This window comes from Myotis myotis, unplaced genomic scaffold (genome assembly GCF_014108235.1).
Source record: "Myotis myotis isolate mMyoMyo1 unplaced genomic scaffold, mMyoMyo1.p scaffold_m19_p_13, whole genome shotgun sequence".
Classification (NCBI taxonomy): domain Eukaryota; kingdom Metazoa; phylum Chordata; class Mammalia; order Chiroptera; family Vespertilionidae; genus Myotis; species Myotis myotis.
The window spans coordinates 17,327,187-17,350,907 of NW_023416317.1; the positions used below are offsets into that span (position 1 = coordinate 17,327,187).

Here is a 23,721-nt window from a genome sequence, read left to right on the forward strand (position 1 = left end):
CCGCTGCTCCCAGCCTAGAATGCCGAATCCTGCCTCTGTCCTTGAAGACCCAGACTAAATTCCACCCACATAAGACTTTCAATTCCCATTGTGTGGACTCATCCGTAGCACCCGCATCATCTTGGTCTTATCAGCTGGGCTGATGTTTGTCTCCTCAACGGACACGTCAGTGCAGAAGAGCCCACTGCAAGGAGCCCGTGAGCTTGCGGGGACTGGCTTTGCTGGATAGAGTCACCCTGAGCTCCGGGGCTGCGGGAAAACAGCTGCCCATGGACTCTGCAGTGTCCACCGCTGGCCCCTCTTCCCCCCCTCCCTCACAGTCTCTGCTTCTCCACCTCATGGTCACCCCTCCACCTGCTGCAATTGCTTTCCATGCCACCTGTGAAGCTGCCACCGAGACAACAGCAATGGCCATGCTCCAGGCTTATTCTACCAGGGCTGAGCGTGGCCCCGAAGACCCGTGTGCTTTGGTCTCAGCTGGGAAGACGCTGGTCGTAATAGTGTTTCCCACCACGGGCCAGCACTGCAGAGGGGCTTCTGCAGGCATCATCTCACATCATCCCCAGGACTTCCCCTGATGTAGGTGTGTTCCTTTCCTTCCCACAGAGAAACAACCTACAGCTCAGAACAGGAAAACCCCTCACAAAGGTCACACAAGCAGGAAGGGTCAGTTGGAGGGAGCTCAGGGGTGACGGTGCCGACTCTGCCCTGATCTCCCACCTATTGCCGCTCTCTAGTAAGCAGTGGCTTGAGTCGCCTCAAAACTCCCAGGGACAAAGTGAAGCATAAAGGAAGGAAAGGAGGGATGAGGGAGGTGGGAACAGTGCGTCCACCAGCACAAAGGTTCTCACTGCACTCACCACGCCCTTCCCAGGGCCTCCCCTCGACAAGGAAAGGCCCAGAAGGGAGAACACAGGTGGGAGGTGGCATCTCCTCCCAGTTCTGCCCCCTGACCTGCTCCCAGGGGACGCTCACCTTCCGTCTTGATCTTAAGAGCTGTGCGGACCAAAGCAAACAGGGTTGCATTAAACATGACTGTCCCATCACTGTTGAGAGGCATGTTCATGGCAACTAGTCTCTGCAAACAGAAAGAGAAGCTTCTTACCAGCATGCAAAGGACGGATGGCAGCCGCAGCCCTTTCCCGTAGTTATTCTGTTTCTCCCTCATCTCTTTTCCAGTCGACCCTACAAATTTAACTCACCGGCCATTTGAGGAGCACCTACCAGCTGGGGCTCTGACACGACAAAGATCAAAGCTTTTAGTCATGAAACACAGATGCTGGCCCGTGGGATGCTCTTGGTGTTTCACCTTGATTGTTGAATCATCTCACTGTGCCAGCATTTTTCTCCCTTTCTCAAAAACCAGCTCTCCCTGTGTCCTGTGGTCAGGCCTCCATTCTGGGCACATCCTTCAGGCTGTCGTGAGGGTAAAACGTGGTACCAGGTACAGTGAGCCAGGCACAGGGCAGGGGACTCAGGTCCTCCAGCAACTGCAGCAGGGGTACGTGACTATTCCGGACACAGAGTGTCCTTTAAGGACCTGCCCTGGGGCGACCCTTGCGAAGTCCACATGGTTTCTGCAAGTGTTCGGTGCTTTGGGGCAGGGAACGATGGGTGTGGCTGGGAAAATCTCTGAAAGCTGGAAATACACAGTAGACTCGACTCTGCTACCTTGGGTCTGTCTAGAATCGGCCCAGCAACCCTGGAGTGCAGGCTGGCTGGGTTCCCACAGGGTAGACTTTCCACAGGCAAACCCTGCATTTCCCTTTTAGAAAGGGACTTCTTTCTGTTGCTGCAGCTGACTCCAGGTGAGTCACTGTGAGCTCAGCCAGGGCTCCCAGGGAGCAGGGTCTGAGGTGAGAGCTGCAGAGATGGATCAGGAGGTCTGCACGCAGCCATGCCCGGCCACCGCCTGTGCTCAGGAGAGGAGCGCCGGCGCAGGGGGCACGGTGCCCCGTCCACCAGCACAGAGGCTAGCAACGCCCGCGGACCCGGTCTTCTCCACTCCACTTCCTCAGTGGAGCCCTCAGCCACCTCCTCTCCCTCCCCTCCCACTGCCCTCACTCTGGCTCTTGTCACTTCACACCCAGACAGTCCCCACAGCTCTCCCAGGCGTCCCCTGCCCCCATTTACTTCTCCCTCTAACACAGAAGTCCACCCGTGCTTCTTCCCTGGAACTCAGCATGGCCCGGAAAGTTCCTCACAGCCACGCCGTGTGCGCCTGTGCCCTTCCACCACTTCCTCTTCTGTTCCAGTCGTACCAATGACGCCCCATTTTCTGCCTCTGCGTCAGGGTTCTCTGTGCTCCTTCCTGCTGGGGTCCAGCCCCAGCGGGTCCAGGGGTTCCCCATAGGTGTGGACGGAGTCGGTGAAGAAGGAATGACACAGAGGCAGCGTTCAGGTGATCATCAAAGCCAGGTTCCTCTAGCCAGGTTCTATAGCCATGTTCCCTCACTAGGTTCTCCAGCCAGGTTCTGTCACCAGGTTCTAGTCAGGTTCTCTTGCCATGTTCTATCCAGGTTCTGTAGCCAGGTTCTGTCTCTAGGTTCTGTGGCCAGTTTCTGTCCAGGATCTTTTGCCATGTTCTCTCCAGCGAAGTTCTTCTGTCTCTAGGTTCTGTGTAGGTTCTGTGTCTAGGTTCTGTGTCCTGTTGTCTTGTTACATCTGTATTTATACCAGTTGATTCCAATCCTATCAATCTCTATTCCAAAGGTTAGGGCGTTTATTATCTCCATTCCAGGGAGTAAAGATTACGTAGCTTAAGCATGATTGTTCGTAGTTAAAGTGATTAATTACCCGCCTGGCACTTAGTTAAGGGGTTTTATTCCCTCCCTAACTTCAGGGGAAAATCCCTACCTGGGGAAACAACCTTTCTCAGAGAGGTGACCTTGGTTAAAACACATAGTGCCAAGAAGGTGAGCAAACATATTAAGAACAGTATGCCATATATGCCAGGTACCCTGAAACAGCAAGGATGGACCGGCTCCCGGCACCTTCCATCTCTGACAAACCCCCACGTCTCTCCTCCTGTGCCTGACGCAAAGGTCACTGTCCCCGGCCTTCACCCAATGACGAATGACATAACTGCCCTCCTATTCCTATCGTTGGCTGACAGGGTGTCCCACAAGTGACACTCCTGGGAGTGCCTCAAGGATGGGAACCAGGTGTCATTCGTCTCCGCATCCTGGGCGCCTGACTGCAGGTGCGAGGGAAGGTCACTGAGTGGTTTTTGAATGAACCAGGGAGTCTCTGCAAGAGAGGCCATCAGACACCCAAGGGGACACTCACCTTACAGGCTACTCTGTGTGGGCACAGCTTCCCAAACCCCAGGGGCGGCTGGATGCGGCGCAGCAGGGTGACCACGTCCAGATGCTTGATCCTCCCCCTGAGACAAAGTGGAGCGTGAGGTCCAGGCAGCAGCGCTGAGCTTTCAGTCCATCCCACCTCCCCAAACCACAGCCCCCGTTCCAGAAACACCCCCCACAAACAGCCAGGGCATCCTTCCCAACCTACTTGGCCTCGGGGTCATATTCTGACCATATTCTTTTGAATTCGTCTAAATGGTGAGGTCCCAGAATGGACCAGTCCCGGGTCAGATAATCAAAGTTGTCCATGATGACAGCCACAAACAGGTTGATGATCTGTGAAAGCAAATCAGAGGGAGGAGCCTCAGCGGCAGTCATGAATCAGGCCGACCCCGGTGGGTGCTCCCTCAGTATAGGGGCACGAAGCCCGTGAACCCATTTCCCCAGAGAGGCTGTAGAAACCCCACCTGGAAGCAGACTTCTGGCTTCCCGAGGTGGCTTTGGTATAGTCCCAGGGGCAGGCAGGGGGATGAATTATCTGGATCTTTGAAGCACACCACAGTGTTATCATTTCACTGCTACCAAATAACTCACACTCTTAAGTCACTGCTCTGTGCATGGGCTGTGACATTTTTATAAAGAAACCAGCAGTTCCAAGCAGTGGGACTGCCCAAGCCCGTGACAAAGCCTCGAGGCCCTGCTCACAAGGAAGGTGCTTACCACTGACAATTAAAACAAAAACCGGCCAAGCCTGCCAAGTGGAGGGAGCTGCTCATCAGCACGGAATACCCCCAGCAGGTGGGTGGGGCACCGTCCCTGGTCTGATTCCCAATGCTACACCACACCTGCCGATTCAGAGGGGAGCCCTCCTGCTCACGTACCAGGAAGGCGCAGAGCATGTAAAAGCTGATGAAGTACACGATGGCGAAGTTGCTCCCACAGGAGTACTCCTCCCCGGGGTTGTAATCCGACTCGGGGTCACAGAGCTTCCCCGGGAGGCAGGCCAGCATGATCTCCTGCCAGGCCTCGCCGGTCGCACACCTTTTTCAGAGCGAGCAAAGGAAGGGTTATTAGTAGGCGCAGAGGGATTTGAGGCTCAGACCTCTACAACATTTTAAGAAGAAAAAAAAAAAAATGTTTCTCATTGCAGCAACACCCAAGGAATTAGTCAACAAGCCAGTGTGAATTAGTGAAGATATGAAATTCCTATTTATTTTCCAATGCAATTTATTTCAGTATAAGTGGAGGCGCTGCTATAACTTCCTTTGATTTATATCAATCGATACGAGCACATCGGTTCTTTCTGTAAAATTAGATGTTTGGTTTTGTGCCTTCTCTTCTTTAAACCCTTATGTTAAAGTTTTTATCGATTATTCTCTTTTAATGACTTAACATCTCACAACTTGATAAGACCCCGTTCGTCTGTTGAAAGCCAAGGACTGGAAACTGCCTAACTTGCAAATGGCTTGCTATCTGGCCACGGAGTCCTTATCAATTACTTGTATAATTTCTAGAAAGTTCTCTCACTTTGAGGCACCCTTGTTTGCAGAGTTAATTAACTGGGGTTAACAGCAACCCTGTAAAATTCCAAATTCCACATCTTAAGATGTGCCCCCACTGGCTGTGCAAAGGCTTCTGTGCTCCTGCAAAACCTCTGTCTTCAGTTGTGTTTCAGTGGGTGCTCCCACGCGTACGCTCATCTCCTCCCAGCTCCCTGAGTCGACCCACTAACTCCCAGAGGGATAAACCTTAACCACCACAGTCGAAATGAACACAGCAGTTTCTACAAGCCGGCAACACTCCCCTGTGGCTGAGCGGTTAGTGTCCCTGCTTAAGCACACAAAACAAACAAGCACAGAAAGCCACCGGGACCAACTGGGAGCGGCCAGGCTGGTGAGTAACTCATGTCCCCTGTCACTCCGCAGCCCACAGCTAGAGCCACGCCCCGTGCAGGGCTGCGTCACCTGAAGAGCAGCAGCACCGCCTGGGGAAAGGTCTGGAAATTGTTGTTCCTGTTGATCTGGTTGTTGTCTCTCATGGCAACTTTCCCAAACATCTAGGTGGAGAAATTATTAGGGGAAGAAAAAGAATAGATTTTGTCATTTTCAAAAAAGAAACTCTTCCTGTCTGAATTTAGAACTAACTCAAATTTGATCCACACCCACAGGGCTTTCCCACGTGCCGGGCACTGTGCTGACCACAGGAACACGTGGCGGCAGATGCATTCTCCCCTCAGGGAGTTCTGACCCTGGAGGAGGGACAGGACAGCAAGCACCAGGCAGCAGCCCTCGGATGAGAGCTGGTGGGCCAGCTGCACAGGGGGGCACAGAGAGGTCCGCAGAGCGGAGGCGGGGCCTTGGGTCAGGGAGGCTCCCGGGAGTGAGATGAAGGCCCAGAACTGAGGCCCCGGAGGTGCGCCCGGACATTAAGAGAATGGGTGTGCACAAAGGTCAGGCTGCAGACAAGCGTGGGGCTGTCGGCCACGGAGGGCAGGGTGGGCTTTCCCTCCAGGGTCAGGGGAAGTTAGGAAATACGTGTGGGACTCAGAGAAGCAGACTGACATTTGAGGAGAGCGTGGCGCAGGCTAAGCCTCCCGCGTGGTAGGTGCATGCAGTTCCCAGCTCTCTGAGACAGCTCTGGGCTAGGTGAGAGTGTCCTGCCACAGAGGGCCTTTCGGGACACACACAGCGCACATGCTGTTGAATGACAGGGACCCTAGCGTGTGACGCTCGGTTCCTAACGCCTGCTAGGATTCCTAGCGACTTGTGAATTCTTCTCTGCCTTCGGAATAGAATAAGCATGACCCCTTCTCTCCTCTGGAATCACACCACCTCTTTACACTCGCACCCCTCCCTTATCTGGAAGAGGGTATCTACCGAACCCACAGAGTATGTGGCAGACACCACCCAGCAAGGTTCAGCTCCACGGGAGGCTCCCCATCTCCCCCTCCTCCTGGAGGCTCTGCCCACTGCAGCTTCGGGTCAGGGCTGCTGTTGACAAAGCCCCCGTCCTGTTCCCCACCCAGGGAGGAGTTGGCCAGTAGCCTGTAGCCCCCCAGCCGGGTCACAGAAGACTGGGTCTCATGCTTCTCCTCAAGGTGCTACTGAGGCAAGACAGTGGTCCCAGGTCAGATGCAGAAAATAGGATAATCTTGGCTTCTCTGAGTCTGGCATTTCCTGTTGCTAAAATCAACTATGGATTTTCTTGATCAGTTGACTCTCCCAAGACTCAGAGTGGAGGTGAGGGGAACCACCAAACCCAGCTTTTCTTGGCTTAGTCCAACCCCTCCTTGCTCTTCTGAGCCTGGCTCTCTCTGTCACAGGCTCCTTCCTTTAGAGCCACATCTTTCTCTTAAGCAGCAGTCGTGTTGCTTTTCCATTTCACCTGGTGAAGGTGCATCTTGCCCCAGATCTGGGACTACCGAGCGAACGGGGCCCTGAGCTCACCTGCATGCCGATGACCGCGTAGATGAAGAACAGCATGGCTATGAGGAGGGCGACATACGGGAGCGCCTGGAAGAGAGGAAGCACCTGGCTCAGCGCTGGCCTCTAGTCCCGTGCTGTTCGGTACAGACTGAAGACCCACACGGGCCCACATGCTTTTCTCTTTCATGTTATATGGAAAGAGCATCACAGAGAGAATGGACTTTTTAAACCCTAGCCCAGCACCATGACTTCAGTCCTGAAGATGCCAGCCATGTGCACACCTAGTGTCACAGAGCTGCAGGCAGGACAGCTTCCCACAGTCGTGAACAGTGGATCCTAACCCTAGGCAGTGTCACCACTGACACTCCACTCTCATAATAATGCTTACATTCATCACTGATTCCTTTGTGAAAACTCTACAATTGATCAAACCATTCCAGCTCAGACATTCAGATGGCTCCCACTTGCTTGTGTGGGCCTGTGTGCATGGGAGCGAGGGGCTCCTGTAGTTCACCTTGCCAAGGACTAGCACTTTGCAACATCACCTGGCCGTCTGCTGAAGTGCTCCCTTAAGGAGAAGTCTTAGGAGTGGAATTATTGGGCCAGAGGGAAAGAACCACTTTCTGGCCGTCACTGTAGAAAACAAAGACGCACACTTTTCTTAAAATGCACACTTTTCCGAAAGAACCGAGTTGGGGGTTGGGCCAGGGAAAAAGGAGCTACCTGGGTGGTCGTCAAGCCTGGGTTCTCCTTAGGAACATCAGATACGAGCCTGTGCGTCAGGTCAGAACCCTGGCCCTCTGACCCAGTGTTCTCCAACTGCTGTTTTATCTCATCCCACATGACAGATGTCCATGTGTCTGGCACACCTCCAGGGAATGCCCAGATTGTTAGCCCTAATGCCAGGCACACGTTTAAAGCATCGATGTCCTCTCCTGTCCGCTAAAGGCCGGTGGCTGTGACACTTCCCGACGTGGGCCATCTCTGCACCTGTGACCGGCTCGGGGCAGTAACACCATCCTGGCGGTGTTACTGTTGACGTAACACTGGCTGGACCGGTTCACTGAGTGTCAGGCTTTCCTATACCTACATGCATTTTCTTCCTAGTTTATGGAGTATTTAAGAATTCTGTTGGCACCGTTTCTCAGGTTTTATGAACTATTACTCCATGACATGAATTTATCTGTTAAAAAAGTTTAGCAATTTCTTTAAAAGTAAGAATGACATTATTACGTGAATTCATTGTGTTTTTAGAGCAGTTCACAAACTGATGCTTTCTCCACTCCATATTAATAACAACTGTCTAGGGCAGCGGTTCTCAACCTGTGGGTCGCGACCCCTTTGGGGGTAGAATGACTCTTTCACAGGGATCGCCTAAGACCATCGGAAAACACATATATAATTACATATTGTTTTTGTGATTAACCACTATGCTTTAATTATGTTCAATTTGTAACAATGAAATTGGGGGTCACCACATGAGGAACTGTATTAAAGGGGCGCGGCATTAGGAAGGCTGAGAGCCACTGGTCTAGGGTTTCAGCCCTTACCAAGATGCAGGCTCACCCACCTCAGGCCCTGCTCCGCCTTCCTGTCTCAGAGCTGCATTCTGGCTCCTCCTCCATTTCCCCACCAGGACTTGTGATTTTCCTCCTTTGAGGTCCTGGATCTACTCCCTTCTCCTCTTTATGTGTTCACATCCTACCCTCTGTGGGAAAACGCTTTCTGGGAAGTCAATGCTGGTCACCTCAGAGGTGGGGGGGGGCGGGGTCAGTGTGAACTTTTTCTTTATATATCTTTGGATCGCTTCCCTTGTTAATGTGAGCATTTATTACCTTTGAACTAAAATAGTCAAATAATAATAATAATAATAATAATAATAATAATAATCTACACTAATAAAAGAGAAAAATGGTAATTGGCGTATGGCGCTACCCTTTTCATTGGCTAATCAGGGCTATATGCAAATTAACTGCCAACAAATATGGCGGCTAATTTGCATATGTAGGCACAATGCAGAGAGGCGAAAGGGAAAGCAGGAAGAAGCCCGCTGCCACTGACAGTGATCGGAAACCAAGGGGGGAGCTAAGAGCTGGGGGAAATGCCCCCCAGCCATGATTGGAGAATCAGGCGCCTTTGCCGCCCTGGCCAGTGATAGCAGGAAGTAGGGGTGGAGCCAGCGATGGGAGCTGGGCACGGTCGAAGCTGGCAGTCCCGGGAGCTAGGGGTCCCTTGCCTGGGCCTAAAGCGGAGCCCACGATCGCGGGGCCGCTGCCAGAGGCATCCTGCAGGGGCAAGGGCGGAGCCCGCGCAATCACGGCACCCCCCGCTGCCACTGTGGGTCCCCGCTGCCCGGGCCGGACACCTCGGCCAGAGGCGTTAGGCCTGGGCAGGGGCGGAGCCTGCAACCGCGGGGAGCTGGGGGTCCCCTGCCCAGGCCTAATGCCTTGGCCAGAGGTGTTAGGCCTGGGCAGGGGCAGAGCGGGAGATCGCGGGGAGCTGGGCAGGGGCAGAGCCTGCAACCGCGGGGAGCTGGGGATCCCCTGCCCAGGTCTGACACTTCTGCCGGAGGCCTCAGGCCTGGTCAAGGGGCCAATCTGGTGATTAGTGATCGGAGGGTGATGAGGGTCAACTCCTCTGGCCGAGGCATCAGGCCTGGGCGGGGGGATGGGGGTCCCCTGCCCAGGCCTGATGCCTGGGCCAGAGGCATCAGGCCTGGGTGGGGGGTGGAGCCGGGGATTGGGGGGATATGATGGTCCCCTTGCCCAGGCCTGAAGCCTGGGTCAGAGGCATCAGGCTTGGGTGGGGGGTGGAGCAAGCGATCAGAGGGAGATGGGGGTCCCCTGTCCAGGCATGATTCCTGGGCCAGAGGCCTCAGGCCTGGGCGGCGGTCAGAGCCAGTGATTGGGGGGAGATGGGGGTCCCCTGTCCAAGCCTGACACCTCTGGCGGAGACATCAGGCCTGGGCAAGGGGCTGATCAGGCAATCGGAGGGTGATGGGGGTCTACGCATCTGGCCAAGGCATCAGGCCTGGGCAAGGGGCAGAGCCAGCAATCGGAGGGGTCTGGGGGTCCCCTGCCCAGGCCTGATGCCTGGGCCAGAGGCATCAGGCCTGGGCTGGGGGCAGAACCAGTGATGGGGGGAAATGAGGGTCCCCTGCCCAGGCCTGATGCCTCTGTTAGAGGCGTCAGGCCTGGGCAAGGGGCCGACCCTGCGATTGGAGGGTGATGGGGGTCAATGCCTGAGGGCTCCCAGTATGTTAGAGGGGGCAGGCTGGGCTGAGGGACACTCCCCCACACACACACCCAGTGCACGAATTTCGTGCACCGGGCCCCTAGTAATAATAATAAAATAAGATATAAGATTCATTCTCTAATGCTTGTGCCTATCTACAAATTCCCTACATGGGTGTACCTTTCTAACAAGAATCTATACCGCTCTCAGTCCAGAGGACTCGAGTACCGGGTGGGGTGCTGGAAGGCACGGGAGAAGCCAGGTTCTGTCCAGGAATAGACTAGAACTGGGCTGACCAGCCTGAAGAATCACAAATGACAATGAGACCTGGCTATGCCTAAGTGTCCTCAACTCCGTTACCCTTCCAGGCACTGGATAAGACACTGGTGAGATGCGCTGGCCCCGGTGAAGTGGTCCCTGATTCGTATCTAGACCAGCTGACAGGACCATTGCAGCCATATGAGGAGAAGCCACCCTAGCAAGAGGCTGTGAGGCTTCTGGGGTCTTCTGGGACCCAGCATGCTCTCTGACATCACCATTTACCACTGGGCTTCCGGGGAGGACCAGACTGAGTACTCAGAGGCTCCACATCTCTCAGAATTGGAAATGGTGCAGAACTCTCAGGTGCAGGTCCTTACTGCTTTCTTTTCTGCTTCCTTTAAGGAGGTAATCCTATTTCATTTACCCAAGTAACAAAGGGTCGGGTCCCTCCAGCATTCCATATTCTCTATTGACCTAGGTGGTCATGTGACCCGGGCAGTCACGTGACCTAGGTGGTCCGTGGTCATGCAGAAGAGAGTCTGGATCTGCCATGATGGGGGACAATCACTGACTTGCATAGGGTCTTCAGAGACAAAGAGAAGCCCGTGGCCCGGCTCTTACCTGAAAGGACTTAATGAAGGTCCACAGCAGCGTCCGGATGCCTTCCCCCCTGCTGAGAAGCTTCACCAATCGCATCACTCGGAAAAGACGGAAAAAGGTGATGGAGATTCTATTGCTCTCTTCAGAGTTCTGAAGGGTTATCATGGAGAGGTCAAACCCAATGGAAAGTAGAACATGCAACACTTTTCAGAAAAACAGCAACAGATGCAAACACAGGTGACAGAAGTAAGAATTGAAGATGTGTTTCTAGGGCCTTTTCACCTTGAAAGGCATGATATGAAAGGAGAAGTTACATGCTAACAACACAGGGCGTGGAAAACTGCGTCCACACAGCACATGCATGTCCACGTGGTCTAGTGTGTTAAGAGGTGAATGCTGGGCTGGTCAAGAGTACTGGACACTGATGATGAATGCAAACCACTGCAGACACTGTTCTGGAAGAACAATCATGGAGAATACAGAAACACTGGGGAAACTCGACATGGCCAAATAACTCGAGGGAAAGGCCCAGCCCCTGGGCACTGGTCGCTGGTCTTACCCCGGGCGGAGCAGTTGGGACAGGGATATTTTCACTCTCAGTTGGCTTTAAGAAATCAAAGATTGAACAGGAATTAATGAACTGGGAAGGAAGCAGTGGTCCGGGAGGACATCCCCTCCCCCCTTTAAAAAATGTGTGGCTAATGTCTTAGGACGACACACCTGCTCCCTCCCTGAGAAAATGCCAGGGACTCTGCTTGGAACTGGATTTGAGGGCGGGCAGCCATGGACCCAGGCTCACACTCCTTTCTAAGTCACCTCCAGGATGTGAGGTTCTAGGGCTGACAGGCACCCAGGAACGATAATGCTGCAAGACCTCAGCTGTCCCTCTGTCAGAATGCAGAGCGGGGCTCTCTGTGTGTCTTCTGGGGAGCCTGGCTCTCTTCGCTGCATCTGAGCTGTGGGTCTCAGAACTCACTGCTTTGCAGTGGGCCAACCAAACTCTGAGGAACAGAATGACTCTACCAAACAGGGCGAATGGAGTGGCAGCTGCCTGTGGCCCACAGGCGCCCTGGACCACACTCTGATCCTGGGGCCACACGCCTGGGCAGCGTGTGTCCCATGATGCCATCTCTGGCAAGGCTGCTGGGGAGCTGGACAGACTGAGCCAGTGGGGGCAGGAGATCTATTTTCCCTTCACTGCCCACTGGCAGCTCAGACTGCTGATAAGGGAGACAAAGCTCAGCTCTGTGTGACTACTGGAGAGCAACAGCTCAGGACCAGCCTGCCCTGAGCTTCGGTAGCTCTGCCCCAGCAGAGGTCTGGCGGGGCGCCTGGAGCTGGGGCCCCCGGGTGCAGAATCACAGCACTCACCGCCCTGTATCACTGCCTCCCCCTCAGGCTGGGAGCCCCCAGAGGGCAAGGACCTTGCCTCACTCCACTCAGTGCCCAGCATGGGATCTGGCACTTATTCAATGCTCGATAAGTGCTTCAGAAAACGCAATGAGGATGTAAGAAAACTGTAGCAAATATCAGGAGGCATCTTTACATTAAACAGGGAGGGCCGAACAAGAACCGGGGAATGAGGGTCTTTTGCTTCCCTGCGGGAGTGGCACCTCTGCTGAAGCAGCTGGTCTACCAGGTGACCCCCAAGGCAAGGAGACCCTTCTGGTTGGGGCCCAGCACTGCTGCGTGCACTTCGGCTGCTAGGTAGCCTTTCTGTACGCACGGTGCCTCGGTGCAGCTAAGGGCTGTGTGCGCCATGGACACGCACTCTGATCTGATGGGTCCTCCTCCCCAGGGATACAGGGACCATCACGGCTCCATTCTGAAGCCTCACTCTTATCAACAGCTGCCTCTTAAGACCAAAAATAAAATTCCACAAAACTCCTGGAAAAATCTGGGCACATCCCATCACAACTGAAATTCAGCAACGTGATTGCGCACCCAGGACTAACAGGCCTGATACTGTACAAAGGGGCTCCTGGGCCACCTGGGGTGCTTAGGACGTGAACTCTGCAGTGGGTCTGTCCAAGCCCCAGGTCACCGTTTTTATTCTCCTCTTCTATCATGTCACCTCAAACAACTGACATCTCCTGAAAGGGACAGATGGTGGTATTCAACTTAAGACTTTAACAAATGAAGGAATTAGTTCTGCTGAGCTCTCGGTGTCTCCCAATGTGTGCAGGAAGGCTTTCGGTCAGCCATGCAGCTGGAGTGTGAGGCTGTGAGAGTGTGAGTGTGAGTGTGTCTGTGTGTGTGTGTGTGTGTGTGAGTGTGTATGCCTGTGCACACCTCTGACGCCTATGCCAAGGGGACCTGAGCGGGCATAAGACAGAGCCCTCTGCAGCATATATTTGAAATGTCTATACACAGCCTGTGAGCTGGGCTTGTGGGTGGGGAAGACACACTTCCTGGCCACCTGTTCTGGCCAGGCCCCTTCTGCTGCTGCTTCTGTCCTGCTCCGAGTCCGACAGACCTTGTACCGCCCCCTTCCTTCTGACATGGGTAAGTCAGCAGCCACCCTGACTTTCCAAGTGCCCATCTCTCTTTCAATCGATGTCTTTGAAGTTGACAAATCTTGGGCTATGGACTTAACACCATGGATATTCTTTTGTTTAAAAAAAAAAAAAGCAAAGAGGAGGAGGAGACAGCATTTGTGGAGGGACAAGGCAGCACAACATGCACGGGAGGAAGGCAAGAACAAACAGCACATCAAGCAGCGTGCGCCCGAGCGGCCGCACTGGGCCGGAGGCTGCTCGGGGGAGGTGTCGCTGGCAGCACGCGGGACAGTGCAAGCTGCTAAAATATCTTACACCTTGGAAGGACCCTGAGGATGGCTTTGCTCACACTGCAAATGCCAGCCTGCAGAAAGGGCAGGCCAGCTCTTACCCCGGGCGGCACATGAGACTGCCCAGGGATCACTGACGAAATCTGATGGCTAAGTCCTGCCCCAAAGATTCTTATTTCATTGATGGGGGGAGGGGTGCCTAAGCTCTGGGCTTCCAGGTGATTCTAACTAACGTGTTGCCAGAGCCAGGAACTGCAGTCCTGACCAGGGGAAAGCTGGGCCACATCTCCAGCGGACCGCCCACACCCGCTATCTCTCCCTGTAGGTACGGATCGGCCCTGCAGAGTGGGAGCCCTAGAAAAGCTCACCGGGGCTGTTAGAGCCGACTATGGGTTCTTTGGAGGTTGAGGGGGTTCAGTACTTGTATGCACAGATTAGACTCCATCCGATCTTCCTCACAAGGAGTGGAGGAGGACACTGCTGGGCCCTGAGGTCAACCACTGGATACCCCAGGCGGGGCAAGGACTTGCTCCCCAGGCAGCTGTTAGAGGCTGGGCGATCAGTCTCCAACAGAGGGGATTCCAGTCATCTCGGGGCTGGGACTAGATGGCCTCAGGGGCTCCTTCCAAGCCTGGGACCCCTCCAGAGAGATGATCCGCAGCCTCGGGAGGCCAAACGATATGCTGGGTCAGGAAGCTCCCGAGGCCCCTGGGGCTCTCCTGGTGTTCACCAGCCCCTTCCGACAGGGCTCCCAGGCAGGCCCTTGAGATGCAGGCTCAGAGTCAGCCCCCAACAAGTGCAACCAAAGGGATCAGTCTGCACTTTCTGAATTAATTCCCGCCTTTTGCTGGAAAAGCCGAAAGGATGCAATTTTTCAATTCAGACAGGAAGCAAACCAACATCCCAGAACCAGTTAACCTGAGGTGCCCTGGAGAACCCAGTCTTTGTGGGGGGGCCCTCCCTCTGATGACTTCTGACCTGGCCTGTAACACCTCCGGGAGGAAGGACTTGCTGAGTCTGTGTCCAGAAACCAGCAACCTGGTCCCCAGAAAAGGGTGAGCATATGGAATCCCGGGGGGTTGGACAACCTGACTGTGGGTTCAGAACAAGAAGTTGACTGCAGCTATTGGACACCTAGTCCGAACTGGGTCCCTGACAAGCCAGGGACAATTCTAGGGTCCCTGGAAGTGGGTTCCCTACTGACCTTTGACATGCTCTTCTGTAGGTAATAAAAAGGCAGAGGTGGGTTCTACATAAGTACGTTGCCCCCCAGCAACGATGGTAATGGCAAAGCAGCCATTCTCAGGTTAGGGAGAACAGGATGCATTTCACCAAAGAGCAAACGGGCATCTGAGAGGGAGCAAAAGTGAGCCTGCCAGGCATCGTCTGACATTTTAGCAGCTTGGTGATGTGGCGATGAAAGTGATGGAGACGAGTCCATGAGAGAGATGAAACTATGACAGAGCAGGCCGGGGCCACGGGAGGGCGACAGGAGGGAGAGGGCTGGGTGAGCATGCAGGCAGGACAACGGAAAGGGCCATCCAAAATGTTTCTGCAAAGAATACAACGCAAGCTCGGTTTCTCATTTCCAGGTCGGATCATTCATTCCTGAAGATTTTGCTGGCAAGCCCCAGGGCCAAGCACGACTGACCACGACGGCCTCGGCTCAGGCCCAGGCTGGAGACAATAAAAGGTGAGCGGGAAACAATTTAGATGACCATGACCAACAGCATGTCCTGTGAAACTCAGCGAAAACCAAAGGTGGGGAAGCCAAAAACAAGTATACAGTCTTAAAGTGCGCTTGCTTTAATGACTTCACCGTATATATGTATATATATATATATATACTTGCCGCTACAATTTTCTAAAAATAAAACCAACATGAAAATCAATTAGGCAACAGAAAATAAAGATCAATGGAGGTTGGGGGAGAGAGCACAGCAAGTTAATATTGCAAATAATGATGACGTATGGCAGCTAAAAACAGCCAACAATGAACCAAGAGCGTTCATGCTCAGCTGACCCAGGAGCTCTGGGGACAGGCCACTAAGAGACACACTAGGTGCTGCTACTCTGGAGGACGTGGCAGATGCGGGTGAGGGGGTATAGGAGTCAGAAGCCCCGCTGAGCTGGCTATACCGTCAAAGGTCAAGGACACCCGGTCTCGTTTATCTCTGTGCCTTCCCAAAGCTTCACCTATGGTCTGAGAATTTTAGATGTGCAATAAACATGTGTTGAAAGACTGAATAAATGAGAAGGTGGCTGGAGCATCCGTTCTGCACTGAGGCCTCACACAGAAATGCTGAGAGCTCCCATGGTGGCACTCCACTGGCCCACGGCAGAGAGCTGGCATAGCCACCCACTGAGGAAGGTTCGGCCTCAACCCACGCCTGGCTGGGAAAAAGTCACTGACTGAAAGGACAGTATGGCAACGATTACCTGTGTGATCCTGAAAGTCTCAATGAATGCCAGGAACGGGCCCAATGCCAGCCTGTTCTGTATAGGTACCCTGGTATCAAATGCTAACTAAAAACTTAGTGTGGGCTTCTGTAGACCTGGCTAATGACATTCATGAAGGAGGACAACACTGAGACACTGATGAGCGAGGCTGGGCCAGCGGGGACAGAAGCAGTGGGCTCCTGCGCCCGGCACAGGGAGAGGCAGCCAGGCAGCCGGGCAGGTGCTGTCTGGTGCATGAACCGGTGCCACACCCCGCCAGCCAGCAGGTGGGTCCGGCATTGGAGAGCTGGCTTGTTCACCCAGTAAACAAGCCTTGGCCACATCCTGGTGCCCAGAAACTAAGCCTTTACACCCAACCCCGGCACGAGGCTTGCAGCCCCAAGCGCTCTAGGGAGACCTACTGAAAGTGTAGTTTATTACATTTTCGCTTCCATTACAGACCACCTCTGACTTCCACAGCGTCTGCTTCAGAATTTCCATGCAGTACACGGTGATGTAAGTTATAAGCGCCTTTTACAAGATGACGAAGCAGGCAGATGTCTGCTCATCAACTCGGAGAGAGCCCAGCGGCAGCCCAGTTAGGGTCCTGCTGTTCTCCCATTAGCATCAGATGACTGTATGGCCAAGACTAACTTATACATTATGAACGGCAATTCTATAGCTGACATATGGAACATCTCACATGAAGTGAAATCTTCCTGAGTCTGGGCTTACGGAGGTTAGGGGATGTAAAATGCCACTTTGTGCCTTGTCATGGCATGGATTTGGGTGTTATGAGGCTTAAGTCACACATTCATGCACATGCCAATGTCTTAGTCCATTTCATTCATTACTGCATGGGAAATCTCCCTACCACTTTGCGCTTTTTAGCAAGTATTTTCACAAATAGTCATATTGTTTTGTCACAACATACCTACGAAGCAGGGAGAACAGGTTTCATTCACTCCAGGTGACCCAAGAAAGAAGCAAGGACCAGATGCAACAGGTCGTTTGAACCAGGACTAGAACCACCAGGCCTTGGGACTGCATGTCTCACTGTTCTGCTCTCCAGAATCAGCCCAGCCCCAAACAGGTGGCAGAAAGGGTTCTCATTGTCCTTATTTGACACAGGCTGTCTGGGCACCAGGATGGACCGTGCGATCCTGCTGATGTCAGCCAGGCAGAGTGTGGCAGCCGAGGGTGGGGAGTGGCGAGGCTGGGGATGTGGAGCAGGAAGCCAGCACTGCACAGCGGTCCCCGCAAAGGACTCGACACAACCTGGCACACACACTGGACACCCACGAAGACTGCGGATGACCTGGGACAGGCCAGGTGGGCACGGCCATTTCTGCCTGCCTCAGGCCCATCGGTCTCACCCAGGGTCAGACCCGAGAGGAGCCGGCAGGAGGTGGGGCTCCCCTTTCTCAAGCCTCTTCATTTTGGAGGAGGGTTCTTGGGTTGCTTCTTGGAGGGAGGGCCACTGCAGCTACCGTGCTGCTTAGCCCCTCATCAAAAGATTAACTGAGGGCAGCAAAGGAGTACTGACTCCCCCCACCCGGATGCACACTAGGCCTCCTTCCCCTAGTCCTGGGCAGCTGTCTAGGTGCATCACTATTTTGGGAGCTGGGATGGGGACGTGCCCCAGTGCCACCAGTTGGACTCAGCAGACACAGGACAGAACAGGTGAGGACACCAGCAGCAACGGCCACATGCTCAGGGCACAGCTGTGGGATTTCCCTCCCGTGCCTTCGCAGAACCACTGTGGGTACCGGGGCACACACTATGAACTCCATTTTATAGCTGGAGAAACTGAGGCACAAAGCAGGCAGGTGACGTGCTGATGTGCGCACTCACATAACTCCTAGCCCTTAACATTGTAACGAGATATTCTATTAAAGTGTTTTAGCTCCAAAACAGTCATTCTACATTTATTTTCCCAGTCTCTTTCAGGGGAAGCGAGTGGGGTGAGGGTGGGGAGACCAAAATTGGTCTTAATCTTTCAAGAGAAATGTGTGCCTGAATTTCTAAAACATACAGAGAACCCTGGGGTGGGGGATGGGGGGCGGGCGAGGGGGTTCGTTTCTGGTCTCCTCTATGTCAGACTTAACGAGAAAACAATGACGTTGTAGGACACAAAGTTTGCTACTTACATTCACTTCAGTTATAGCAATATCAACGACGCTACCAACAACAATTAAGGCATCAAAAGTGTTCCATGCATCAGTGAAATAGTGCTGTTAGGGCAAGCATTCAGCCACAGAGGAGAGGAAGCACACAGGAGAAAAGAAGAAAAGGACAGTGTTATCAACAGGGAACATTCTAGCGTTATGCCACCCGGCTACCTGAAGAACTGCCCTGAAACAAACATGTTATAGATACATCACCTTGGAGATCACTGCTGATACAGAAAACAAGCACAGTCAGAGACGCCTCGCCTGCCCTGCCTACCGGTGCCCTGGGTAACGCTGCAAAACAGTCCGTCCTCCACAAGGTGGTCTGTGTCTAAAAAGGCCCAGGCTGGGGCTCTGCCTTGGAAAGCCTCTTTTCTGCAGCTCCTACTGGGAAACTCCTGGTTTTAGGTGAAGTGAGGCTGGGGTCTGTGACTTGTCCAGGGGATGCCAGTGCGGGCAGGGAGCGGGATGTACACAGAAGAAGGGCAAGAGGCGGGCGGCCGCGGGCGGGCGCATACTCACGTCAGCTTCGCTGAGGGCCACGTCTATAATGCTGCCGATTACGATGAGGGAGTCAAACGTATTCCAGGCGTCACTAAAATACCCCTGGACAGAGCAGGCAGGGGGCAGACATTTATGAGCATGTATGAATGAAACGCCACATGGACCATATGGGCACACATCCAAGGCCCCGCAGCACCCTTGGCAACCAGGGTGGGAAGCCAAAGGGAGGCAATACTACTGCCCAGTGGAAAGGGACACAGTGGATGGTGTGCACCTCCATGTGTGAGAGAGGCTGCCCATACGCATAGACACATGTACACATGCACGCACGCACGTACACACATGCACGCACACACACACACACACATGCACGCACACACACACAATGCAGACCCATGGTCCTGAGCAGCATAACCCGAGCAGAATATCTGCAGGACACAGGGAGGCATTTGGCAACTCTGCCCTGACACCCAGGGTGACAGGCCCAAACCTTCATATGCTGATGGAAGAGCAAGCCCCTCCGACTCCTTCCACAGGGACCCACGCAGTCACCCACCCCTTCTCCTCCACTTAAAGAACACTGTCAGCACATTCCACACTCTCTCATTTCTGTGCCCTTAAAACAAACCAGTAGCCCTTCCCTTTCCTCGCCAGCCAACAAGAATTACAAAGGGTGTGCCTGAGACAATCCCTGTCTCTCAGCGCTCTCGGTCTAGCAGGGACAGACACGGAAAATGGCTGGCAGGGAGGCGGGCACCAGGGTGCACACAGGTCTGAGGCACCGAGTCGTGGCAGAGAAGCTCACTCTGGGGAAGCCAGGCTGTTTGTGGAGGAAAAGAGCACTGACGGATGATGAAGGTGCTCAAGGGCTCCCACTGCACCAAGGGAAGCCCCCAAGTCGCCAGCAGCTCCTCCTTGCACCCAGCTCTTGCTCCCTCCCTCCCTCCCTCCCTCCCTCCCTCACTCCTTCCCTCCCTCATCCTCCAGGCTAAGAGGACGCCTTTCCATCCGTCAAAACTACCACCAGGTTCTTCCCCACCCCTATGACGCCACAGAAAACGTGTTGGGCATGTTGGCTGTCCTAACAGCGGGAGAAGGCACCTTTATTTTGGTTTCTGTCCATCACTCCAGGGCAGGCATGGGGGAGCTATGACACTGACTGATTTGGGTTTTTACAAAATTTCATCTTAAATAGAGTAAGATTTTCCCACCCAACTGCCATGACTTCTGACCCATCTCTACCTCTCTCCTCCCCTCTTACAATCACAATGCCTCAGCCATGTGCTACCCTCATCGACAGCCACCTCCCAGCCCCATCTCAGTCCTGTAGCAAGTCAACAACAGGACTTCACCTGCACAACTCTGATGGCCTGTGGATCAAGTCTAATGGGAAGGTCTACTTAAGAAATACCAATTGAAAAAAAAATAATTGAGAGGATGGTACAACAATTTCCTGTATACTCCTAGGTCCACACATGTACCGCCTCTCTCATTAACCACATCTTACGAAATTGTGGAGGACCCCTATAAAGAGAAAGAGAAAGAGAAAGAGAGAGAGAGAGAGAGAGAGAGAGAGAGAGAGAGAGACCCCACATCCTACGCCTTCTAGTTTTCTTCTCACAGCGTGTGATTCTTGGCCGGCAAAACCGAGAAAAGACGGGCCTCTCTGAGGACTAGGCTAGTGCTGCTAACATGCAGCCCTGCTGGTCGGGGATGAGATAAAGAGCTACGCCAGGACACAGAGGAACTCCCTGCCTACTTCAGCGAGGAAGTCTCCGGACCGGCAGCATCAGAGGGCACATGAGTGAGGCTGTGGGCATCCCAGGGCCGAAGAGTACAAGTTCTCTTTGAAACGATGTGCACTGTTGCGATGGGTAACAGTGAGTGAGGAGCGGCCGTGGCAGACCGCTGGGGGGCAGGGCCTGCCCTTTCCTTTGGGACTTAGCAACTCAAAAGCCAGAGTGTGGTGGGCCTTCCCTCCCCTCTAGAGGGATGGGTGCCTCAGAATCATCCACGGTCTCCAGTAACTGCTGGGCCTCTGGCGTCCACACAGAGCAGAAGCCAAGCATCCCTCCTCCTGTCCATCCTGGCACACAGGCAGCCCGCAGCTCACTGCCCACGCGCTCAGCTCCACCGTTACAGCCCGTCATTTACCTGAGGCCACGCCCACTACTGTGCTGGGTGCCAGCCCTGTGGCCTAACTTTGGACTTTACTCCTGAACAGCTCCTCTCTCGCTGTCCAGAATTATCAGTATTCACCTTGGGATCATTCCGATCAACTGGGAACAAACTATTGTCCAATGGGGCCCCTGAAGCCATGATGCTACATAAAATCACTTTCAATTGACAGGATAGGGGCCTGGCATTGGAGCTCCTGGAACTTTTGGGAAATCCCTTCAACTCTCTCTCCAGAGGATCCCTCACACTCACAGAACCCTAGAGGCTACACCCCTAACCCAGGCGACAGGAGGCTTGAGTTGGGACAGGTGGCAGGAAGCAAAGGCTCCGGCCCCGACCAGGTGGCTCTGCTAGGTCCCGGGGAGGCGGGAAATGCCAGCCTGCCTTTCTTCCCACATCCTGTTTCCCGGTTTAGTAGCCGGCTTTGTACTAAAAATCACTGTCAAGTGAGCATGACTCAGTCCCCCATTGCTTTCCCACTAAAGTCTGGTATAACCCGAAAATGAGACATTGGCTTCCAACAGAGGGCCCTCTCCATCTCCCTTGGCCACTGACACACAACACATCTCCTACAGCTGAATTCTGAGGCCGGGGCCCTCAAGTGGAACCAGCAGCCCCTACAGCCCAGCCATAGTCAGCCCTTAGATTACTTTTGTCCAGCGTCACCTGCTTGAAAAGATCCAGCAAATCAGCCACTTGCAATAACATCTATGACCCAAAACAATTCTGACTCCAGACACTTAAAATCAGAAACCAGACTGAGGCCAGGCAACTCCGTTACGTCCATGAATTCTATCCTGGTTGCCTGTTGATGTCTGGTCTGAAGCCAGGAGGTAGCACAGACTTGGCACCATGGGGGAGGAAGCCTGTGGAATGGCTGCATATGGGAAACAGGAGCCCAAGCCCAGGGTCTGTTTGCTGCCCAGAGTCTCTCTCTCATCTGCAGATCTCAAGAAGCCTTTTACAAAGGACCTGCTCCTGTGGTTGACCATGGCAGCCAGGTCATTTACCAGTTTCTGCCAGGGCAGGATTGGACTCAAGGTATGACCCATAGTGCCAACTTTTCATAGAAGCTGCAGCTGGCAGCTTTCTAACTAGCATAAGCCTTTGCAAAGGTCAAGTGAGGGTTTACAGGGCAACATACTCACTTTTGCCCACCTCTACTCTGCCCAAATATCCTGTGATAGAAAACCAGGTGCCCTTATGCCAAGAGGGTATCCCTACAGGCTCATCCATTTATTCCTGTCTACAATCCCTAGTCCTTATTGAGTAACCAGCCTGCAGCAGGCATCGTGGGAGACAGAGAAGACCCAGCCTGTGGCATCGCTAGTGGAGAGAGAGGCATGGAGTAGCAGTGATGATGCTAACGCACCACAGGCATCTAACCACACAATGCGTGGGAAGGGGCTGGCTCGGGCTGGGTTGGTAGGGACAGTGTCACAGAGGAGCCAACAATTCAGACAGGCTAAAGGATAATAGGCAGAAGCATGTGCCATGGAAAAGTCTAGCATGTAAACAGCTAGGGGTGGGTGTGGAGAAGGAATGACAGGAAGAGAGTGGCTGGAAATGAGGCAGGAACGTAAATGGGCCAAGGTTTAGTGGAGACTTTGACATGAGACTAAGAAAACTATGTTTCTCATGTAATAGGTGGCCAGTGCCAGAATTTCACTGGAAGAGGGCACAGTCAGCTTAGGGTTCACAATGGGAGTCTGTGGAAGACGAACAGCGAGGGGCTGAGGCCAGAGGCAGGGAGATGGCATAGCAGTCAGGGTAACTCGGAAAGGAGGCAGGAGAGATTGGGATGTTATGGGGGTCACTGGACTCAAGGTATGACCCATAGTGCCAACTTTTTATAGAAGCTGTAGCTGGCAGCTTTCTAACTAGCATAAGCCTTTGCAAAGGTCAAGTGATGGCCTAGGCAGGTCCACATTTTACCAAGTGAGTGGAGAACGTCCCAGGAAGTGGAGAACGTCTGCTAGGAAGATTGCTAAGGTTTTCTTAATGAGCCCCACGCCTGCTGGGACTCTGGGGCGGGGACCCTAAGGCAGGGACCCTGGGGTAGGGATCCTGGGGTGGGGACTGCCTCCCAGAATGGGACCAGATGCCCGGTGTCTGCTGTGCGTTAGCTCTGCACGGAAGCATGTGGACAGCACTAAAACTCACTTCTTTCCTAACTACTCTTTACTCTTGCCAAGCCCAAGTGGCTAGGCACATAAATTAGCCCTTTGTGAGGCAGAAGCAAGATGAAAATACTTGATCGCCTAAGTCTTGAGAACAACGTGTGGCTCTCTGGGGATAAGTCCATGACCATGGCCAGCAACCTGGCTGGAACACGTACTGGACCACACAGCAGGTGGGTGACATCTAGAAGCACAAAGAGGGAGCCTCAAACATGACCTCTTCTCTTTACCTGTGGGAGCCAGTACTTTGGAAGAAGCCTTTCATCCCCCTCCTTGGAACAAGAGAATTCGTCAGAGGATTCCAGGGGCTTCCTGGAGAACACTGGAGGGCAAGGCCAGGGGCACGGGGCTTGTTGCTCACTCAAAACCCTAGGGCTGCACGGTCCACTCCAAAGTCCACCCCAAGTCGACAGCACAACCTGAAGTGCATGAGGTCAATGCCTGGCAGGTGGGTTTCCCTTGGAAGCTGACACTACACACTAAACAGACTGCTTGCTTTGTCCTGATCCATCAGTTTTTAACATTTGTCATCTCATGGCACACATAAACTAATTATTGAATTTCTGAAGCACACCAAAAAATAAAAATATAGGGATAATTTTGATTCATTCACACCGGACCGCTATTGCTGTGCTG

At 53.4% G+C, this 23,721-nt stretch overlaps 1 protein-coding gene across 1 annotated transcript in view; it reads right to left on the reverse strand.

Moving 5' to 3' along the window:
• CACNA1D (calcium voltage-gated channel subunit alpha1 D) overlaps positions 1–23,721 on the reverse strand; it is a 105,282-nt gene that overhangs the window by 30,791 nt on the left and 50,770 nt on the right. The window contains 9 exon segments of the mRNA XM_036331883.1: positions 976–1,078; positions 3,289–3,385; positions 3,514–3,641; positions 4,187–4,346; positions 5,270–5,361; positions 6,752–6,817; positions 10,847–10,975; positions 11,385–11,429; positions 18,746–18,829. Coding sequence (XP_036187776.1) covers positions 976–1,078; positions 3,289–3,385; positions 3,514–3,641; positions 4,187–4,346; positions 5,270–5,361; positions 6,752–6,817; positions 10,847–10,975; positions 11,385–11,429; positions 18,746–18,829 — 904 coding nt within the window.